The sequence below is a fragment of the Panulirus ornatus genome, chromosome 58, assembly GCF_036320965.1.
Source record: "Panulirus ornatus isolate Po-2019 chromosome 58, ASM3632096v1, whole genome shotgun sequence".
Classification (NCBI taxonomy): domain Eukaryota; kingdom Metazoa; phylum Arthropoda; class Malacostraca; order Decapoda; family Palinuridae; genus Panulirus; species Panulirus ornatus.
Window position 1 is genome coordinate 4,340,375 of NC_092281.1, and position 20,487 is coordinate 4,360,861.

Here is a 20,487-nt window from a genome sequence, read left to right on the forward strand (position 1 = left end):
TATGGAAAGTTCTGACAGTGTGAATTTTGTGTATGTGTGTATATGTATATGTCTGTGTGTATATATATATGTATATGTTGAGATGTAGTATGTATATGTGTGTGTGTGGATGTGTATGTATATACATGTGTATGTGGGTAGGTTGGGCCATTCTTTCATCTGTTTCCTTGTGCTACCTTGCTAATGCGGAGGACGGCGGCGGAGTGTGATAAAATAAATAAATATTCTTAATACCTTCCACAGAGCATCTCTATCAACTCTAACATATGCCTTCTCCAGATCCATAAATGCTACATACAAATCCATTTGCTTTTTTAAGTATTTCTCACAAACATTCTTTAAAGCAAACACCTGATCCACACATCCTCTACTTCCCATGTAATCCCTGAATGTCATAGACAGCGACTAAAAGGGTAGGGAGCGGGGGGCTGGAAATCCTCCCCTCTCATTTTTAATTTTCCAAAAGAAAGGAACAGAGAAGGGGGCCAAGTGAGGATATTTCCTTAAAGGCTCAGTCCTCTGTTCATAATGCTACCTCGGTAATGCGGGAAATGGCGAATAGTACCACTATTCCTTCAAACATACCCATTTTTGCTTTCCGAGATAATGTTCTCGACTTCCACACATTCTTCAAGGCCCCCAGAATTTTCGCCCCCTCCCCCACCCTATGATCCACTTCCACTTCCATGGTTCCATCCGCTGCCAGATCCACTCCCAGATATCTAAAACACTTCACTTCCTCCAGTTTTTCTCCATTCAAACTCACCTCCCAATTGACTTGACCCTCAACCCTACTGTACCTAATAACCTTGCTCTTATTCACATTTACTCTTAACTTTCTTCTTCCACACACTTTACCAAACTCAGTCACCAGCTTCTGCAGTTTCTCACATGAATCAGCCACCAGCGCTGTATCATCAGCGAACAACAACTGACTCACTTCCCAAGCTCTCTCATCCCCAACAGACTTCATACTTGCCCCACTTTCCAAAACTCTTGCATTCACCTCCCTAACAACCCCATCCATAAACAAATTAAACAACCATGGAGACATCACACACCCCTGCCGCAAACCTACATTCACTGAGAACCAATCACTTTCCTCTCTTCCTACACGTACACATGCCTTACATCCTCGATAAAAACTTTTCACTGCTTCTAACAACTTTCCTCCCACGCCATATATTCTTAATACCTTCCACAGAGCATCTCTATCAACTCTATCATATGCCTTCTCCAGATCCATAAATGCTACATACAAATCCATTTGCTTTTCTAAGTATTTCTCACATACATTCTTCAAAGCAAACACCTGATCCACACATCCTCTACCACTTCTGAAAGCACACTGCTCTTCCCCAATCTGATGCTCTGTACATGCCTTCACCCTCTCAATCAATACCCTCCCATATAATTTACCAGGAATACTCAACAAACTTATACCTCTGTAATTTGAGCACTCACTCTTATCCCCTTTGCCTTTGTACAATGGCACTATGCACGCATTCCGCCAATCCTCAGGCACCTCACCATGAGTCATACATACATTAAATAACCTTACCAACCAGTCAACAATACAGTCACCCCCTTTTTTAATAAATTCCACTGCAATACCATCCAAACCTGCTGCCTTGCCGGCTTTCATCTTCCACAAAGCTTTCACTACCTCTTCTCTGTTTACCAAATCATTTTCCCTAACCCTCTCACTTTGCACACCACCTCGACCAAAACACCCTATATCTGCCACTCTATCATCAAACACATTCAACAAACCTTCAAAATACTCACTCCATCTCCTTCTCACATCACCACTACTTGTTATCACCTCCCCATTTGCGCCCTTCACTGAAGTTCCCATTTGCTCCCTTGTCTTACGCACTTTATTTACCTCCTTCCAGAACATCTTTTTATTCTCCCTAAAATTTAATGATACTCTCTCACCCCAACTCTCATTTGCCCTTTTTTTCACCTCTTGCACCTTTCTCTTGACCTCCTGTCTCTTTCTTTTATACATCTCCCACTCAATTGCATTTTTTCCCTGCAAAAATTGTCCAAATGCCTCTCTCTTCTCTTTCACTAATACTCTTACTTCTTCATCCCACCACTCACTACCCTTTCTAATCAACCCACCTCCCACTCTTCTCATGCCACAAGCATCTTTTGCGCAATCCATCACTGATTCCCTAAATACATCCCATTCCTCCCCCACTCCCCTTACTTCCATTGTTCTCACCTTTTTCCATTCTGTACACAGTCTCTCCTGGTACTTCCTCACACAGGTCTCCTTCCCAAGCTCACTTACTCTCACCACCCTCTTCACCCCAACATTCACTCTTCTTTTCTGAAAACCCATACAAATCTTCACCTTAGCCTCCACAAGATAATGATCAGACATCCCTCCAGTTGCACCTCTCAGCACATTAACATCCAAAAGTCTCTCTTTCGCACGCCTGTCAATTAACACGTAATCCAATAACGCTCTCTGGCCATCTCTCCTACTTACATAAGTATACTTATGTATATCTCGCTTTTTAAACCAGGTATTCCCAATCATCAGTCCTTTTTCAGCACATAAATCTACAAGCTCTTCACCATTTCCATTTACAACACTGAACACCCCATGTATACCAATTATTCCCTCAACTGCCACATTACTCACCTTTGCATTCAAATCACCCATCACTATAACCCGGTCTCGTGCATCAAAACCACTAACACACTCATTCAGCTGCTCCCAAAACACTTGCCTCTCATGATCTTTCTTCTCATGCCCAGGTGCATATGCACCAATAATCACCCACCTCTCTCCATCAACTTTCAGTTTTACCCATATTAATCGAGAATTTACTTTCTTACATTCTATCACATACTCCCACAACTCCTGTTTCAGGAGTATTGCTACTCCTTCCCTTGCTCTTGTCCTCTCACTAACCCCTGACTTTACTCCCCAGACATTCCCAAACCACTCTTCCCCTTTACCCTTGAGCTTCTTTTCACTCAGAGCCAAAACATCCAGGTTCCTTTCCTCAAACATACTACCTATCTCTCCTTTTTTCACATCTTGGTTACATCCACACACATTTAGGCACCCCACTCTGAGCCTTTGAGGAGGATGAGCACTCCCCGCGTGACTCCTTCTTCTGTTTCCCATTTTAGAAAGTTAATACAAGGAGGGGAGGATTTCTGGCCCCCCGCTCCCGTCCCCTCTAGTCGCTTTCTACGACACGCGAGGAATACGTGGGAAGTATTCTTTCACCCCTATCCCCAGGGATAATATACATATATATATACATATACACATACACATACATATGCACATATACACACACACACACATACATATATATACATATGAAAAATGTAAGAAACAATTTAGAAAACTGAAACTTCTAGCTTGAAATGAATGAAAAAATGAATGTCACATAATGGTTCAACCTCTGGCTATGGAAAAAGTCCAGTCCTTCCGGAGGGAAAGGACCTCCTGTAAGCTCGGGTTCTCGTAGATTACGCCTGTAAGATTTTATAGAAATAAAATTCAACAATCATCACCTCGTTAAGATCATCGTGTGTCAAGACATCATATAAAGCGCCTCTTCGCAAACGGAACTACCTTGGCCCACCAGTGATGCTACTACGTTTGTGAATCGGGAACCATTGCAACACAAACCTCGCCAGGTATATATATATATATATATATATATATATATATATATATATATATATATATATATATATATATATTATCCCTGGGGATAGGGGAGAAAGAATACTTCCCACGTATTCCCTGCGTGTCGCAGAAGGCGACTAAAAGGGAAGGGAGCGGGGGGCTGGAAATCCTCCCCTCTCATTTTTTTATTTTAATTTTCCAAAAGAAGGAACAGAGAAGGGGGCCAGGTGAGGGTATTCCCTCAAAGGCCCAGTCCTCTGTTCTTAACGCTACCTCGCTATCGCGGGAAATGGCGAATAGTATGAAAAAAAAAAAATATATATATATATATATATACACACACACGTATATATATATATATAAACACAGTCATATACATCAATTCATGTGTACCATCGATGTGGTATACCAGGGTCGACGTCCTGTCAATGGATTGAATCAGGGCATGTAAAGCATCTGGGGTAAACCATGGAAAGTTCTGTGGGGCCTGGATGTGGAAAGGGAGCTGTGGTTTCAGGCATTATTGCATGACAGCTAGAGACTGAGTGTGAACAAATGGGGCCTTTGTTGTCTTTTCCTAGTGCTACCTCGCACACAAGAGGGGGGAGGGGGATGTTATTCCATGTGTGGTGGGGTGGCAATGGGAATAAATAAAGGCAGACTATGAATTATGTACATGTGTATATATGTATGTCTGTGTGTGTAAATATATGTGTACATTGAGATGCATAGGTATGTATATTTGCGTGTGGACGTGTATGTATATACATGTGTATGGGGGTGGGTTGGGCCATTTCTTTCGTCTGTTTCCTTGCACTACCTGGCAAACGCGGGAGACAGCGACAAAGCAAAAAAAAAAAAAAAAAACTTCCATTTTGCACTGCACCTGTTATAATACTCTGACTGCAGGAAGTGTACCAGTAGTCTTGAAATATTAATTAGATAACATATAATTCTGGTATTATATAACAGAATTTTGGTATGAGGAACAGCAGACTAACATATGAGAAAAAGATTTATATGCCATATTTTGAATAAAACAATGGGTTTTGATAAAACAAATCAGTTTGTAGTTATAGAAAAATACAATGCTTAGATGATAAGCAAATTGTAATAAACTTCTTAGTTAATGATATCACAATTCCTTCACTTTCTTGCATGGAGGTTCATCACTTAAATTTGATTTCTTCAACAAGATTTCTAATGGAAGCTGTACACTGACACGCATCATTGCTTTGTTTGGGGCTACTTGTCGTATATTTACTACTTCCTGAACATATTGCCGGAGGCCTTTAGATGTGGCTCTAGCTTCAGTTTCATCATTAGCAATGACAGTTTTCTCTAACATGTTATAATCCTCATTCAAAGTCTCCTCGAGCTGATGAACTGGGTAACCTAGATTTTTTGCAATCATACTTATAGCAATGTCCTCTGTTGCTTCTTTAGTAAACATGTAAACATGAATTACTGGTAAGGTTAGGCTTTCAGGTAGACCTACAGTGTTCTTATAAAGGCCTACAAATGCTGAAAGGAATTCTACAGCAATGGCAGGGAGATTCATTGTGACATGCACATCACCACAGAAATAGTTATCTTGCCACTTTTCCAAAAGATCAGCTTTTAGGACTGTCCTGATGAATTCATGTCCATCTAAATTAAAGCATTTAACTTTATCCTTGACTTTGTTTATTGAGCAGTTCTTCAGCAAAGCATCATACGAATGAGGATTAAGATCATTAGCAAGAACAGAGCACTTTTGTCTTCCTGCTGGAATGGCAAACGGTCCTACACCAGCCATGACATCATATAAGACATCTCCACATTTAAGCTTCTTCAGTATGCGTTCATGCTCAGTTGATAACCTTGGATTCCAGTAAACTTTGGCAAAATCTAGTGTATACAGACAGTGATTTTCTTTTACAGTCACAAGAGTATCTCCAGTGCCAGCTAAAACTTCCATCTGGAAATTTCTGTATGTGGAGTCAATATTATTTGTCTTATTTACTACTAGAGAAATGCCTGGGATTTTATCTAAAAATACTTGTCCAATTAAGTTTTTATAAGGAAGCATATGATCACGAAGGTTTAAGTGAAGGATATGTCCAATTAGTGAGTAGCTCTGAGCCCCTTCTTGATTTTCTGGGAGTACGGCCCGAAAAATATCTTCAGCTTTCCAGTTTTCATAATTCAGAGTGATCTCCTTGTGGATGTAGGTGGCATCCTCTTCATTACAAATTTTCAAAAAGTCCTCCTTTACATCTTCAAATTTTTTTATTAACAGTGGATTAAGGAGAAATACCCTCCTGTCTGGATCATCTTTATCACTCTTTACAGGTTTTACTTTTTCAAACTTCAGCAAATACTTTTTGAAACATTTAAGTACCTTACTAACTTTATTACTTTTCACTATTATATGGGGAACAGTTATTTTCTTTTGAAATGCTTCCCGATTAAGTTCAGTCATGCCTTTTACACTGGCAGGGGGTAAAAGGGTAGTTGTATCCATTTTTTGCCTTTGAAAATGCAAAGCAGTAAATTTTAACCACTGTCTCCAATGATGATTATCCCCTGCAGTTTGTGCACTGTACAAGTGAGTATGCAAACGAAAAAGATTATTTGGTCTATACATCAAGTAAGACCATACTCTAACAGGCGTGATTTCTAATGATGTTCTTAGGCCACAACACCACCTACATTTGCATGATCTTGTCAAGGTATAGTACATCTGCTGGATACTCCTGAAATAACAGCAATTTAACATTAATTCTGTCCATTCTGAAATGTAAAATATTCTTTTTAAATCAAACATCAATACTGTATATGCCCTGTAAAGCCCCAGCCAGCTTTCAAGAAAAATGTTTCATATATTTTGCATCTTCAATGGCCCTACTAAAAAGTACAATAAATACAATTATCAAATAAAAGACTTACTGGCAATAGCTGTTTAGTGAAACAAAACTGGGACAGTTCCTAAATATGACAATTATCAAATAAAAGATTTGATGGCAATAGCTCTAAAGTGAAACAAAACTGGGACAGTTACAAAATATGATGTTATGCAGCTTTAAGGCTGCACTTCAGCTGGAAGCAGAGAAATGATGGACTCCTTTGTAGTAAGATATTCCTCCTCAAGACTATAACTTTTTTCCATAAGAATTCAACCTATGAAGGTAATTTTTTCACATGTAGCAAAACTATAGCAGGCAAGGACTGGAAACACCATAAAAGCTCCTCAAACAACAATGTGTGTTCCTTTTCATTTACAAACAACCCAACATAGTCTTCCACTCGTCAGATAACTATATGCAGGTGGAGTCTGGTAACAACCATACATATCTTTACCTTTCTGCCCACAGAACCCCGCACCAATCAGCAAGCCAGCCAGGCCCACCTGGCAGGACCATATAGGGTAAGGAGGGTGAAAATGTTGCCTATATGGTTGTATGAGGTTTAGCGTTGGACAGCTTTGGTTTAAATGTTCAATGTCTTCAGTGTGGAAATCGCATTTTGCAGACGAGGCTTCTTGTGATATGCTGAATCAGTATTTTGTAGAAAAATTGGTGTCCAGAGTGCAGACAAAACTATTGTCATATATATCAGAAAAGTGTGAATTCAGATGGTTGTATGTCTGATGGGGTGTTGTTTAAGACTGCCTTGGGGGAGCAACTGTTTAGTACTTGTTGGATCATTTCTTCGTGCATATGTTGTGTCAGCAGTGTGTCTGTTGAGGTATGAAGCAAGGGTGTCTGTTGAGGTATGAAGCAGGTGTAAGCTTTTTAATTCTACTTAAGGATGGAACTTTAGGTAAGGAAAGGCTTGGACAAGGTTTCTTTTTATCTAAAGCTGAGACAACACAGGCAACTGAATATCCTAGTCAAAGCTACCTCATTCATGCTAAATATACAGTGCCCGCCAATGAAGTACGCACGAAGGGGCTGCGGCACAACTATCAACAATATGTTTAACATGAAATAAAACTATGAAAACTGTATTGACTACCATCTAGTACTCATAAATTGGTTTCCCTTTCCTCTTTATACATTCCTTGAAATGAACAGGAATGCATTATCAAGGTTCTGAAGGTGTCTCCAGCTTGGGTAGTGGTGAAGTATCCATTATGTAATTTAATTTCATAAATGCCAAGAAGTTTTCTACATGAGTCAAATCAGGTGCATTCCAGGGCCATGCACTAAAAGACTCCACAGCAGAGACCTTAAGCTGATCTGTGACTAGTCTGGAAGTGTAGCAGGGAGCACCATCCTGCAGGGACACTGGCTTTACACTATTTGAACGTATCTGGAAGATGTTACACAGTGGCTTGGGGTAACTATATCTGTTCATTGCTTCATTCTTTGGCAAAACAACAAGGTCCCAACACCATAATACCTGAAACAATCCCATACCATAAAAGAAACGGAACTTTACAGAGTTTGCAATGTACTTGGGTCAAATGGATCACAGCCTGGTCAACTGTCACCGGTCACAGAAAAGGTGGACTCATCACTCCAAAAGACACTTCAGAATTTAATCATATCCCACACTCCATATTTCTAGCAAATATCAACTCTTTTCTTCTGGTGCTTACTTGTTACGAGTGGTTTGGGATGCAGCCTGCATCCCCAGTAATTAAGGCCCTTGTGTAAGTGGTGTAGCACTAACTTACTGACACATCACTGAGCATTCCAGGTTTTATCTTTTAATTCTTTGTACTCAAGCATGGATCTGCATCCATTTGACATCTTGACATTTAAAAACTTTCACAGCATGCAGAGAGAGTTTTCTGGGCTTCTCAGGGCATTTCACGTGGGTTGGTGTAGCACTGTCTCCGCTATTATTATATTTCTTCAACCATCATTATACTGATCTCAAGTTCACACTGGTAATATCAGAAATTTCCTTAAAGAGCTTATTTCCTTTGTAAAGTGCAACTCTAGAAGCTATTTTGTCACTTGTAAGGTAAGTATTTCCAACCACAGTTGGTGGTAGAGATATGAAAAGAGAAAATTGATGAAAATCTAGGGCAGAAGTGGGGAGCACAACAAAACATTCCTGTCTCCTACTACAGCTGAACTTCTACTGAGGCAAGTTCATGCAGTATGTCAGCATGCCTTGTGAATGCCACTGCTTGCCAAAGGGTGTCAAATTGACTGGTGGATACCAAAACTATTTCAGGTGCAATAAAGTGATGTGTCCTTATAATTCCTGTGGGCCTGCTCCTAGCAGCTTTCCTCCCACACCATATAGTTGTAAGACCTTCCAAAAGTTATCTCGATTAACCCTATCATATGCTTTCTCCAGATCCATAAATGTCATAACCCCTCTGTTTCTCTTAATATTTCTTACATTCTCTAAAAGGGGACATACACAAGTAAATCTATAAGAGTAAGAGAGATGGTCAGTTGGCATTACTGTACTACATACTAATGGACAGGCATGTAAAAGAGACTTTTGGACATAAATGTGCTGAGTGGGGCAGCATGTGGGATGCCTGATCACTATCTTGTGGAAACAAGAGTGAAGATTTATTTAGGTTTTTGGCAAAGAGGAAACTGTGTCAGTGAGAAGAGGGTGGCAAGAGTATGTGAGCTTAGAAAAGAGGTGTGACAACAAAAACTAGGAGAGACTGAGTATAGAATGGCAAAAGGTTGGAGTAAATGAAGTAAGGGTAATGGGTGAAGAATGGGCAGTATTTAGTAAAGCTGTGCTGGCATGTGCAACAGATACATGTGGCATGCAAAAGGGTGGAGGAAAGCATATGAAAAAGGGTAGTTAGTGGGGGGATGAAGAAGTAAAGTTGCTGATGAAAGAGTGGAGGGAGGCATCTGGGTGGTACTTACAGAGAATGATTGCAAATGATTGGGGAATAAACAGGAAATAGCAGCAGAATGTCAAGAAGAAAGTGAAGGGGTTGAAAAAGAGGGAAAATGAGAGTTGAGGTGTGTGAGTATCTGTAAACTTTAGGGAGAATATGTTTTGGAAGGTGCAAATAATGTGCAAAAAGCAAGAGAACAAATATGAACATTGGTGAAAAGAGCAAAAGGGGAAGTTATAACAGGTAGTGATAAAGCGAGGAGGAGATAGAGTATGTGGATGGACTGCTAAATGTGCTAAATGACAAGAGTGACAGACATAGGGTGTTTAGGTAGGAGTGTTACGCAAAGTGGGAATCAATGAGAGATTTGGTGTAATAAAAAAGGAGGTGAAAGCCTTGCATGAGATGAAATGTGGCAAGGTAGCTGGAGTGGATGGTACAGCAGCTGAATTTATTATATTAATAAAGGGGTGATTGTGTTGTTGATTAGTTGGTAATGATATTCAATGTATATATGGATCACAGTGAGGTGCCTGAGGATTGGCAGAATGCATGTACAGTGCCATTGTATCTACCTGGTATGTTGTATGGGTGTTGATGGAAAGGATGAAGGCATGTACAGAGCATGAGAATGGGAAGGAGCAGTGTGGTGTCAGAAGTGTTAAAAGATGTGTGAATCAGGTGTTCGTTTTGAAGAATGTGTGTGAAAAGTACTTAGAGAAACAGAGGGATCTGTATGTGGCATTTATGGATCGAGAACGTATATGATTGGGTTGATTGAAATTCCTTTTAGAAGGTCTTAGGAATATAGCATGTGTGAGGAAAGCTGTTAGAGAAGCAGTAATAAGTTTTCATAAAGGGTGTAATGCATGTGTTTGAGAAGGAAGACAGGAGAGTGAATAGTTCCAAGTGAAGGTTGGTCTAAGGCAGGGGTGTGTGATGTCACCATGGTTGTTCAATCGATTTATGGATGGGATGTGAAAGAGGTAAATATGAGACTTCGAGAGAGGGGCAAGTAGGCAGTCTGTGGGGCAAGAGGGCCTGGGAAGTGTCAGTTATTGTTTACTGATGATACTGCACTAGTATGTGATTTAAGTGAGAAACTGTTCAAGTTGGTTACTGCTTTTGAGAGTGTGTGTGAAAGGAGAAAGTTTGGTTGTGAATAAAAGTGAATAAAAGCAAGGTTATTAGGTTTAGCAGAGTTGAGCATGTAAGTCGGGGTGTGAGTTTGAATGGAGAAATATTGGAGGAAGTGAAGTGTATTAGATACCTGAGACTGGACATGGCAACAAATTCCAGATGCCACCCTGCCCCAAAGGAAACAGCAATGCTACCCCGTTTCAGCGAGGTAGCATCAGGAAAACAGACAAAAATGGCCACATTCGTTCACACTCAGTCTCTAGCTGTCATGTGTAATGCACCAAAACCACAGACCCCTATCCACATCCAGGCCCAACAGACCTTTCCATGGTTTACCCCACATGTTTCACATGCCCTGGTTCAGTCCATTGACAGCACATCAACCCAGTATACCACATCATTCCAATTCATTCAATTCCTTGCATGCCTCTCACCATCCTGTATGTTTCAGCCCCAATCACTCAAAATCTTTTTCATTCCATCCTTCCACCTCCAATTTGGTCTCCTGCTTCTCCATGGTCCCTCCACCTCTGACAAATATATCCTCTTTGTCAATCTTTCCTCACTCATTCTCTCTATATGTCCAAACCATTTCAACACTCTTCTGCTCTCTCAACCACTTTTGATTTCCACACATCTCTTTACCCTTTCACATACTCTATCAAACCACCTCACACCACATATTGTCCTCAAACTTTTCATTTCCAGCACATCCATCCTCCTGTGTACAACCCTGTCTATAGCCCATGCCTTGCAACTATATAAAATTGTTGGAACTACTATTCCTTCAAACATACCCATTTTTACTCTCCAAGATAATGTTCTCTCCTTCCACACATTCTTCATCGCTCCCAGAACCTTCGCGCTCCTCCCACACCCCGTGACTCACTTGTGCTTCCATGGTTCCATTCACTGCTAAGTCCACTCCCAGATATCTAAAACACTTCCTCCAATTCTTCTCCATTCAAACTTACATCCTAATTTACAAGTCCCTCAGCCATACTGAACCTAATAACCTTGCTCTTATTCACATTTATTCTAAATTTTCTCCTTTCACACAGTTCCCCAAACTCAGTCACCAACTGCAGTTTCACTTGAATCAGCCACCAGAGCTGTATCATTGGTGAACAACTGACTTACTTCTCTGATGCACATAGAATTGAATATGACAGCATCTTTGGTTATTAATCTTCTTATATTCTCAAATTTTCTCAATATCATTCTACCATTAGGTGGGTGCTCAAACAACAGTTGTCCAAAATTAACCTTTTTATTTCAATCAAACTTTCACCTTCACAGAGGCATCATCAGGAATAGTTGAGGAAACACAACAACATTAAACAAGGTAGGAATGTAGACAGTTCATCACTAAATACATTAAGTTGGGCCAAGCAAAACCGTTATTGTTTGGGTGTGGAGTTGAGGTCAGGTCAGGCTCATCTGATTCTCTGAGATCTTTGTAGCTTAGGAATGTGTGGGTCAGTGACACGTTCCTCATGTCCTGAATTGGCAGACTCGTTAGGTTGTGGTGGGTCAGTGATGTGCTCCACCTGTCCTAAAATGACATTAAGTCTATGTCCTTTTGGCATGCCATCAAAGACCTGTATGGCAGTGGTCATGTTTGTCTGGATGTTGTTAACAAGTGCATTCTCTCTTATGTGAATTGCTTGTAATATCTGTAGTCTCCTCTGATCACTGCAACTAGGGATGATTTTGGTATTATTCACTATAATCTCCCTCATTATGAGCAGGCTAACAAGAAGGCAGACCTTTCTATCCTCTAGGATGACTTGTGTAAACTGCACAGAGATGGAAAAATTACAGTCAACCCCAACTTGCAGGAACAGTTACAGGCAGAGAGTACCAAAAGTAGGCATCGTCCTTTGAAAAGACTACTCACACCAAGTTTATGGGAAGCAGCAAAACACTTACGTAATAACGAGAGGATTGTTGTCAGATGTGCAGACATGTCAAATACTTATATTATGATTACTAGAGAAATGTAAGACCATACTGCAAGATCCTACTAAATTTCAACAGATTTCAAGAAACCCCACAGATACTCTCAAAAAGTGCCTTAAACTCATTAATTACAGCTACAAGTGCTGTGAAGGATGACATCAAATTTGATCTAAAGAGTGACTTCAAACCAGGATATTTCTACAGAAACGTCAAAACGCACAATCTAGGAAATCCTCTAAGGCCAATCATCTCCCAGATCTCTTCACCTACCCACAGGTTAGTCAAGAAGCTAAACCAATTAATCTCATCATCCTTACAACTTATTCCCCCACAACTGACGGAGGAGTTTATTGACATCCTTAGAAATAAAGAACCACATGGCATCATGGCTTCCCTGGATGTGCAGTCTCTCTTCACAAATGTACCAGTGGAGAGGACAACAGACATCATCTTGGATCAAGTTTACTAACCATGTCTTACCTCCTCTGAATATGCCTAGAAATATATAAAAAAAAAAATGTCATTCTGAATTCATTCATCAGAGTGATTTTCAAGTCAAAAACTGCATATATATTTAAGAGTGAGTACATAAGAACCTACCCAAACATGTTACTTCAACTTTCTTCATCAAGGAGATCCAGACCTCTTCTGTTTTGACACATTACATCAACTGTTTTGAGCCAGTCTGATTCCTTGATCTGAAATATAAAAGAATACCATATTTAGTATTATTGCATGGTCTTGCTTTAAATATCAATTATTATTGTCAAAATTAATAAAATTACAAACAACAGGAATTTCATGGGGAAGTGATAATATATAATGCCTACTTGCATCCTCTTCCCACCACCAAAGGAAGTTTTAATCAAGCCCTGGGTTTTAGTGAAGCATTAGAATAAGAGCTAAATCAATAATGATGTACAGGGAGAAGCTTAAGAAAAATCTAAGAGTTTTTGAGGAAGTGGAAAACCTGCTTTTTAGAAATGGTCAGATCATGCTGTTATTTTGAGTAAGTAGAAAACCTGCACTTCAGAGATGGTCAGTTCATAGCTGTTATTTTGAGTAAATAGAAAACCTGCATTCTTGAGATGGTCAGTTCACAGCTATTATGAAACAAAAGAATTTAAAAGAGTTCCAAAGTTTAACAGTGGAGAGAAAAGAAAGACATCACAACAGCCTACCCTTGAAATGCCAATGGCCATATTACGTAACCATGTGATACATTAATTTGCCAAGTATTGTGGTCTAGCTAATGGTACAAGCAATTCTGCAATCACCAAGAGTATAGGAGAGTGTTAAAAAGCATGGATGGAATAGATCAAGAATAGTATGGGTGAAAGGAAAGATTGGGATTGTGAAATATGCATGGGTATGTGTATATGCACCTGTGAATATGGAGACTGTACAAGGTAAGGATGAAATTAAGCTTTTCTGGAGGAATTTCAATGACTGTATAAGTAATTTTATGAATGAGAGAAACATACAAAGCCGTCTGCTTTTCTAAGTATTTCATCACACATTCTTCAAAATAAACACCTGATTAACACATCCTCTACCACTTCTGAAACCACAATGCTCATCCCCAATCTGATGCTCTGTACATGCCTTTACCCTCTCAATCAATAACATTCCATGTAATTTTCAAGGAATACTCAGCAAACTTATGCCTCTGTAATTGGAACACTCACCTTTATCCCTTTTGCATTTGTACAATGGCACTATACATACATTCCACCAATCCTCAGGCACTTCACCATGACCCATACATACACCAAATATCCTTAACCAATCAACAACACAGTAACCCCCTTTCTTAATACATTCTACTGCCATACCATCCAAACCTGCCGCCATGCCAGATTTCATCTTCCACAATGCTTTCACTACCTCTTCTCTCTTAACCAAACCATTCTTCCTGATCCTCACACTTCGCACACCATCCCAACCAAAACACCCTATTTCTGCTACTCTATCATCAAACACATTCAACAAACCTTCAAAATACTCATCCCATCTCCTTCTCACTTCATCACTACCTGCTATTACTTCCCCACTTACCCCCTTCACCAATGTTCCTATTTGTTCTCCTGTCTTATGCATGTCATTTACATCCTTCCAAAACATCTATTTATTCTCCCTAAAGTTTAATGATACTCTCTCACTCCAGCTCTCATTTGCCCTCTTTTTCAACCCTTGCACCTTTCTCTCGACCTCCTGCCACTTTTTTTTTTTCTTTTTGTACATCTCCCAGTCATTTGCACTCCTTCCTTGCAAGTATTGTACAAAGGCCTCTCTTTTCTCTTTCACTAACACCTTTACTTCTTCACCCCACCACTCACTACCCTTTTTAATCTACCCACCTCCCACCTTTCCAATGACGCATGCATCTTTTGCACAAGCCATAACTGCATCCCTAAATACATCCCATTCCTCATCCACTTCCCTCACATCATGTGCCCCACCTTTTGCCATTCTACACTCAATCTCTCCTGGTACCTCCTTACACGTATCCTTTCTGAGCTCACTTACCCTCACCACTCTCTTCTCCTCAACATTCTCTCTTCTTTTTTTGAAAACCTCTACAAATCTTCACCTCTGACTCCATAAGACAGTGATCAGACATCTCTCCACCTGCCCCTCTCAGTACATTGACATCCACAAGTCTCTCTTTTACATGCCTATCAATTAACACATAATCCAATAATGCCCTCTGACCATCTCTCCAACTCATATACGAATACTTATGTATACCTCTTTTCAAACCAGGTATTTCCATTCACCAGTCTTTTTTCAGCACACAAATCCACAAGCTCTTCACCATTTCCATTCACAACATTGAACACCCAATGTACACCAATTATACCCTCAACTGCCACATTAATTACCTTTCCATTTAAATCACCCATCACTAAAATCTGGACTTGTGCATCAAAGCTGCTGACACACTCACTCAGCTGCTCCCTATACACATGCCTCTCATGACCAGGTGCATAAGCACCAATAATCACCCATCTCTCTCCATCCACTTTCAGTTTTACCCACATCAATCTAGAATTTACTTTCTTACACTATCACATGCTCCCACAACTTGTGCTTCACGAGTAGTGCTACTCCTTCTTTAGCTCTTGTCCTCTCACCAACTCCTGACTTTACTCCCAAGACTTTCCCAAACTACTCTTCCCCTATACCCTTGAGCTTTCTTTCACTCAGAGCGAGAACATCAAGGTCTCTCTCCTCAAACATACTACCTATCGCTCCTTTCTTCTCATCTTGATTACATCCACACATTCAGACACCCCAATCTAAGCCTTCGAGGAGGATGAGCACTCCCTACTTGACTCCTTCTGTTTCCCTTTTTCATGTTTTTTATTAGTGCAAGGAAACAGAGAAAATTATAGCCCAACCCAACTACATACACATGTAGATACATAAATGCCCACACACACACATATACATACTTATACATTTCAACATATACATACACATATATATACAGATATATGCATATATACACACATACAAATTCATACTTGCTGCCCTCATCCATTCACATCACCACCCTGCCACACATGAAATAGCACCCACCCCCATCAGGTAGCGCTAGGAAAAGACAACAAAGGCCACATTCGTTCATACTGTCTCTAGTTGTCTTGTGTAATGCACCAAAAGCACAGTTCCATTTCCACATCCAGGCCTAACAAAACTTTCCATGGTTTACCCTAGACCCTTCACATGCCCTGGTTCAATCCACTGACAGTACATCGACCCCGGTATACCACATCATTCCAATTCACTCTATTCCTTTCACGCCTTTCACCCTCCTGTATGTTCAGGCCTTAATCGCTCAAATTCTTTTTCACTCCATCCTCCCACCTCCAATTTGGTCTCCCGCTTTTCCTCGTTCCCTCCACCTCTGACACATATATCCTCTGTGTCAATCTTTCCTCTCATTCTCTCCATGTGAACAAACCATTTCAACACACCCTCTTCTGCTCTCTCTACCAAACTCTTTTTATTTCCACACATCTCTCTCACCTTTTCATTATTTATTCAATCAAATCACCTCACACCACATATTGTCCTTAAACATTTCATTTCCAACACATCCACCCTCCTCCGCACAACCCTATCTATAGCCCATGCCTTGCAACCATATAACATTGTTGGAACCACTATTCCTTCAAACACTCATTTTTGCTTTCCGAGATGATGTTCTTGACTTCTACACATTCTTCAATGCTCCCAGAACCTTCACCCCGTCCCCCACCCTGTGAATCTCTTCCACTTCCATGGTTCCATTCACTCCTAAGTCCATTCCCAGATATCTAAAACACCACTTCCTCCAATTTTTCTCTATTCAAACTTACATTCCAATTCACCTGTCCTTCAACCCAACTAAACCTAATAACCTTGCTTTTGTTCACATTTACTCTCAACTTTCTCCTTTCATGCACTTTTCCAAACTGAGTCACCAACTTTTGCAGTTTCTCACTCAACTCAGCCACTAGAGCTGTATCATCAGTGAACAACGACTGACTCACTTCCAATGCCCTCTCATCCCCAATATACTACATACTCACCCCTTCCTCAAAAAGTCTTCATTTACCTCCCTAACCACCCCATCCATAAACAAATCAAATAACCATGGGGACATCACATACCCCTGCTGCAGACCGACATTCACTGGGAACCAATCACTCTCCTCTTCCTACTCATACACGTCTTACATCCTTGGTAAAAACTTTTCACTGCTTCTAGCAACTTACCTCCCACACCATAAATGCCACATACAAATCTATTTGTTTTTCCAAGTACTTCTCACACACATTCTTCAAAGCAAACACCTGATCCATACATCCTCTACCACTTCTGAAACCACACTGCTCTTCCCCAGTCTGATGCTCTGTACATGCTTTCACCCTCTCAATCAATACCCTCCCATATAATTTCCCAGGAATACTTAGTAAACCTATGCCTCTGTAGTTTGAACTTACCTTTATCCCCTTTATCTTTGTACAATGGCACTATACATGCATTCTGCCAATCCTCAGACACTTCGCCATGATCCATACATACAGTGAATATCTTTACCAACCATTCAATAACACAGTCACCCCCTTTCTTAATAAATTCTGCTGCCAGGTCCTCATTTTATCGACCTACCCTTAAGGGTGGTGGAACAGTTAGGTTGACTGAGGACCAACTGCCACAACCAGGATTTGAATGTATGTGATTCGACTCTGAGCAGCCCACGAATGCATCGTGGTTAGGAATGCTACCTGATACACTATGGAGGTCCAAAAATTGTTGCAATCATCAAAATTTCTAAGTCAATTTTGAGAAAAGGTAAAATGTAAAGTTCTAATTTACGGGCACCACCAATATACTCAAAAGATTTGGATGAAACACATATCAACTGAAAACCTAAACTTAAGATAAATCATTTAGACAAGGGGATCATGATTTGGGCCATTATTTTTTCTAAAAAACAAAAGTGCCTCAATGACCAAGTAAAATGTGGGGTAAAAGTTGGTGGAACACTCATAAATCAACAGAACCAATGACAACCAGGTAAATAAAAGTCAGTGGAACACGACCATAACTCACCAGAAACAATGAAAACCTCACCTAATGTCACAGAAAGGCAAGATATTCAGTAATATAACCAAAATATACCAAAGACAATATTATCATTTCTGAAAAAGTAAACTTTTAGTCAACACTAAACACAGTAACCAAACTTCCCCAAAACTAAATGCAAAACATCATATTCACAATGTTTTAAACAACATAATGTATACAGTAAATTCTGTTTTTGGGGAGAAGTCAGGTGAAGTTTTCATTGGTTCTGTTGATATTTAGAGACATTTCCCGTTTTCTTACCATCATTATCACAGTCCTCTCCACTATCGTTATCTATTACTAAAGGAAACAGTGTAATACTCCATACCACATTCTGCTACTCTTAGTTCAACGATATTCAGTATACGGAGTCCTTTAATATGCATGTCTTCAAAATTCGTAGTAGATTTCTGTTATTATAACTCTGAACATGAAACATCTTTAAGTACTCTGTATTCGATCTGGTTCTTCAGTCTGCCTAAACTACTCCACCAACAATTTCTGACAAAGCCCACACTAAATGCTATGCCACACATTAAATCTCATAAACTTCTAATTCATGGCAACTTAATAACACTTCCATTTACCAACTATGTAACCCTTTATCTTTCTTGAGGTCTCATGTGTTAATCACAGTAAACAGTTAGGAATTTGATCTCAGCCTTATAATTGCAGACCTTACCTCAAAAGGAGTTTTTCCTCTGTAGGAGCACCACTGTCACCATCGGATACAGACACCATTGTCACAACAACATATTATAAGCCGAGCCTCCGGTACCTGGGTGACAAACACATACTAGCGCACACATTGGTCAGTGAACACAGACACTAGAAAAATGACTTTTATATTAAATTTTCTGTGCTATCCTAATACAATTTCTTTTACATTATCTAAATTAGACTATACAAAAATAAAGTTCAGCTTTAGCGTACGATATATATATATATATATATATATATATATATATATATATATATATATATATATATATATATATATATATATATATATATATATATATATTATATTTTTATCCCTGGGGATAGGGGAGAAAGAATACTTCCCACGTATTCCCTGCGTGTCGTAGAAGGTGACTAAAAGGGAAGGGAGCGGGGGGCTGGAAATCCTCCCCTCTCGGTTTTTTTTTTTTTTCTCCAAAAGAAGGAACAGAGAAGAGGGCCAGGTGAGGATATTCCCTCAAAGGTCCAGTCCTCTGTTCTTAACGCTACCTCTCTAACGCGGGAAATGGCGAATAGCATGAAAGAAAGTAAGATTATATTTTCATTTTGCTTTGTCGCTGTCTCCCGCGTTAGCGAGGTAGCGCAAGGAAACAGACAAAAGAATGGCCTAACCTACCCACATACACATGTATATACATACACGTCCACACACGCAAATATACATACCTATACATCTCAACGTATACATATATATATATATATATATATATATATATATATATATATATATATATATATATAATTTTTTTTTTTTTTTTTTTGCTTTGTCGCTGTCTCCCGCGTTTGCGAGGTAGCGCAAGGAAACAGACGAAAGAAATGGCCCAACCCACCCCCATACACATGTATATACATACGTCCACACACGCAAATATACATACCTACAGAGCTTTCCATGGTTTACCCCAGACGCTTCACATGCCTTGATTCAATCCACTGACAGCACGTCAACCCCGGTATACCACATCGCTCCAATTCACTCTATTCCTTGCCCTCCTTTCACCCTCCTGCATGTTCAGGCCCCGATCACACAAAATCTTTTTCACTCCATCTTTCCACCTCCAATTTGGTCTCCCTCTTCTCCTCGTTCCCTCCACCTCCGACACATATATCCTCTTGGTCAATCTTTCCTCACTCATTCTCTCCATGTGACCAAACCATTTCAAAACATCCTCTTCTGCTCTCTCAACCACGCTCTTTTTATTTCCACACATCTCTCTTACCCTTACGTTACTTACTCGATAAAACCACCTCACACCACACATTGTCCTCAAACATCTCATTTCCAGCACATCCATCCTCCTGCGCACAACTCTATCCATAGTCCACGCCTCGCAACCATACAACATTGTTGGAACCACTATTCCTTCAAACATACCCATTTTTGCTTTCCGAGATAATGTTCTCAACTTCCACACATTCTTCAAGGCTCCCAGAATTTTCGCCCCCTCCCCCACCCTATGATCCACTTCCGCTTCCATGTTTCCATCCGCTGCCAGATCCACTCCCAGATATCTAAAACACTTCACTTCCTCCAGTTTTTCTC

General features: G+C 40.0%; 1 protein-coding gene across 2 annotated transcripts in view; it reads right to left on the bottom strand.

Moving 5' to 3' along the window:
• Positions 1–4,671: 4,671 nt before the first annotated feature.
• The window catches only part of LOC139766860 (tRNA (guanine(37)-N(1))-methyltransferase), a 132,933-nt gene continuing 117,117 nt past the window's right edge, over positions 4,672–20,487 (bottom strand). The window contains exons 1-3 of one of the 2 annotated variants that reach the window (XM_071695845.1): positions 18,886–19,036; positions 13,182–13,279; positions 4,672–6,405 (exon numbers count right to left, since the gene is read on the bottom strand). In XM_071695845.1, coding sequence (XP_071551946.1) covers positions 4,803–6,405; positions 13,182–13,189 — 1,611 coding nt within the window. In that variant the 5' untranslated portion in view covers positions 13,190–13,279; positions 18,886–19,036 and the 3' untranslated portion in view covers positions 4,672–4,802. Of the gene's footprint in view, positions 6,406–13,181; positions 13,280–18,885; positions 19,037–20,487 lie in introns of those variants that run through there. The other variant, XM_071695846.1, reaches the window with a different exon arrangement.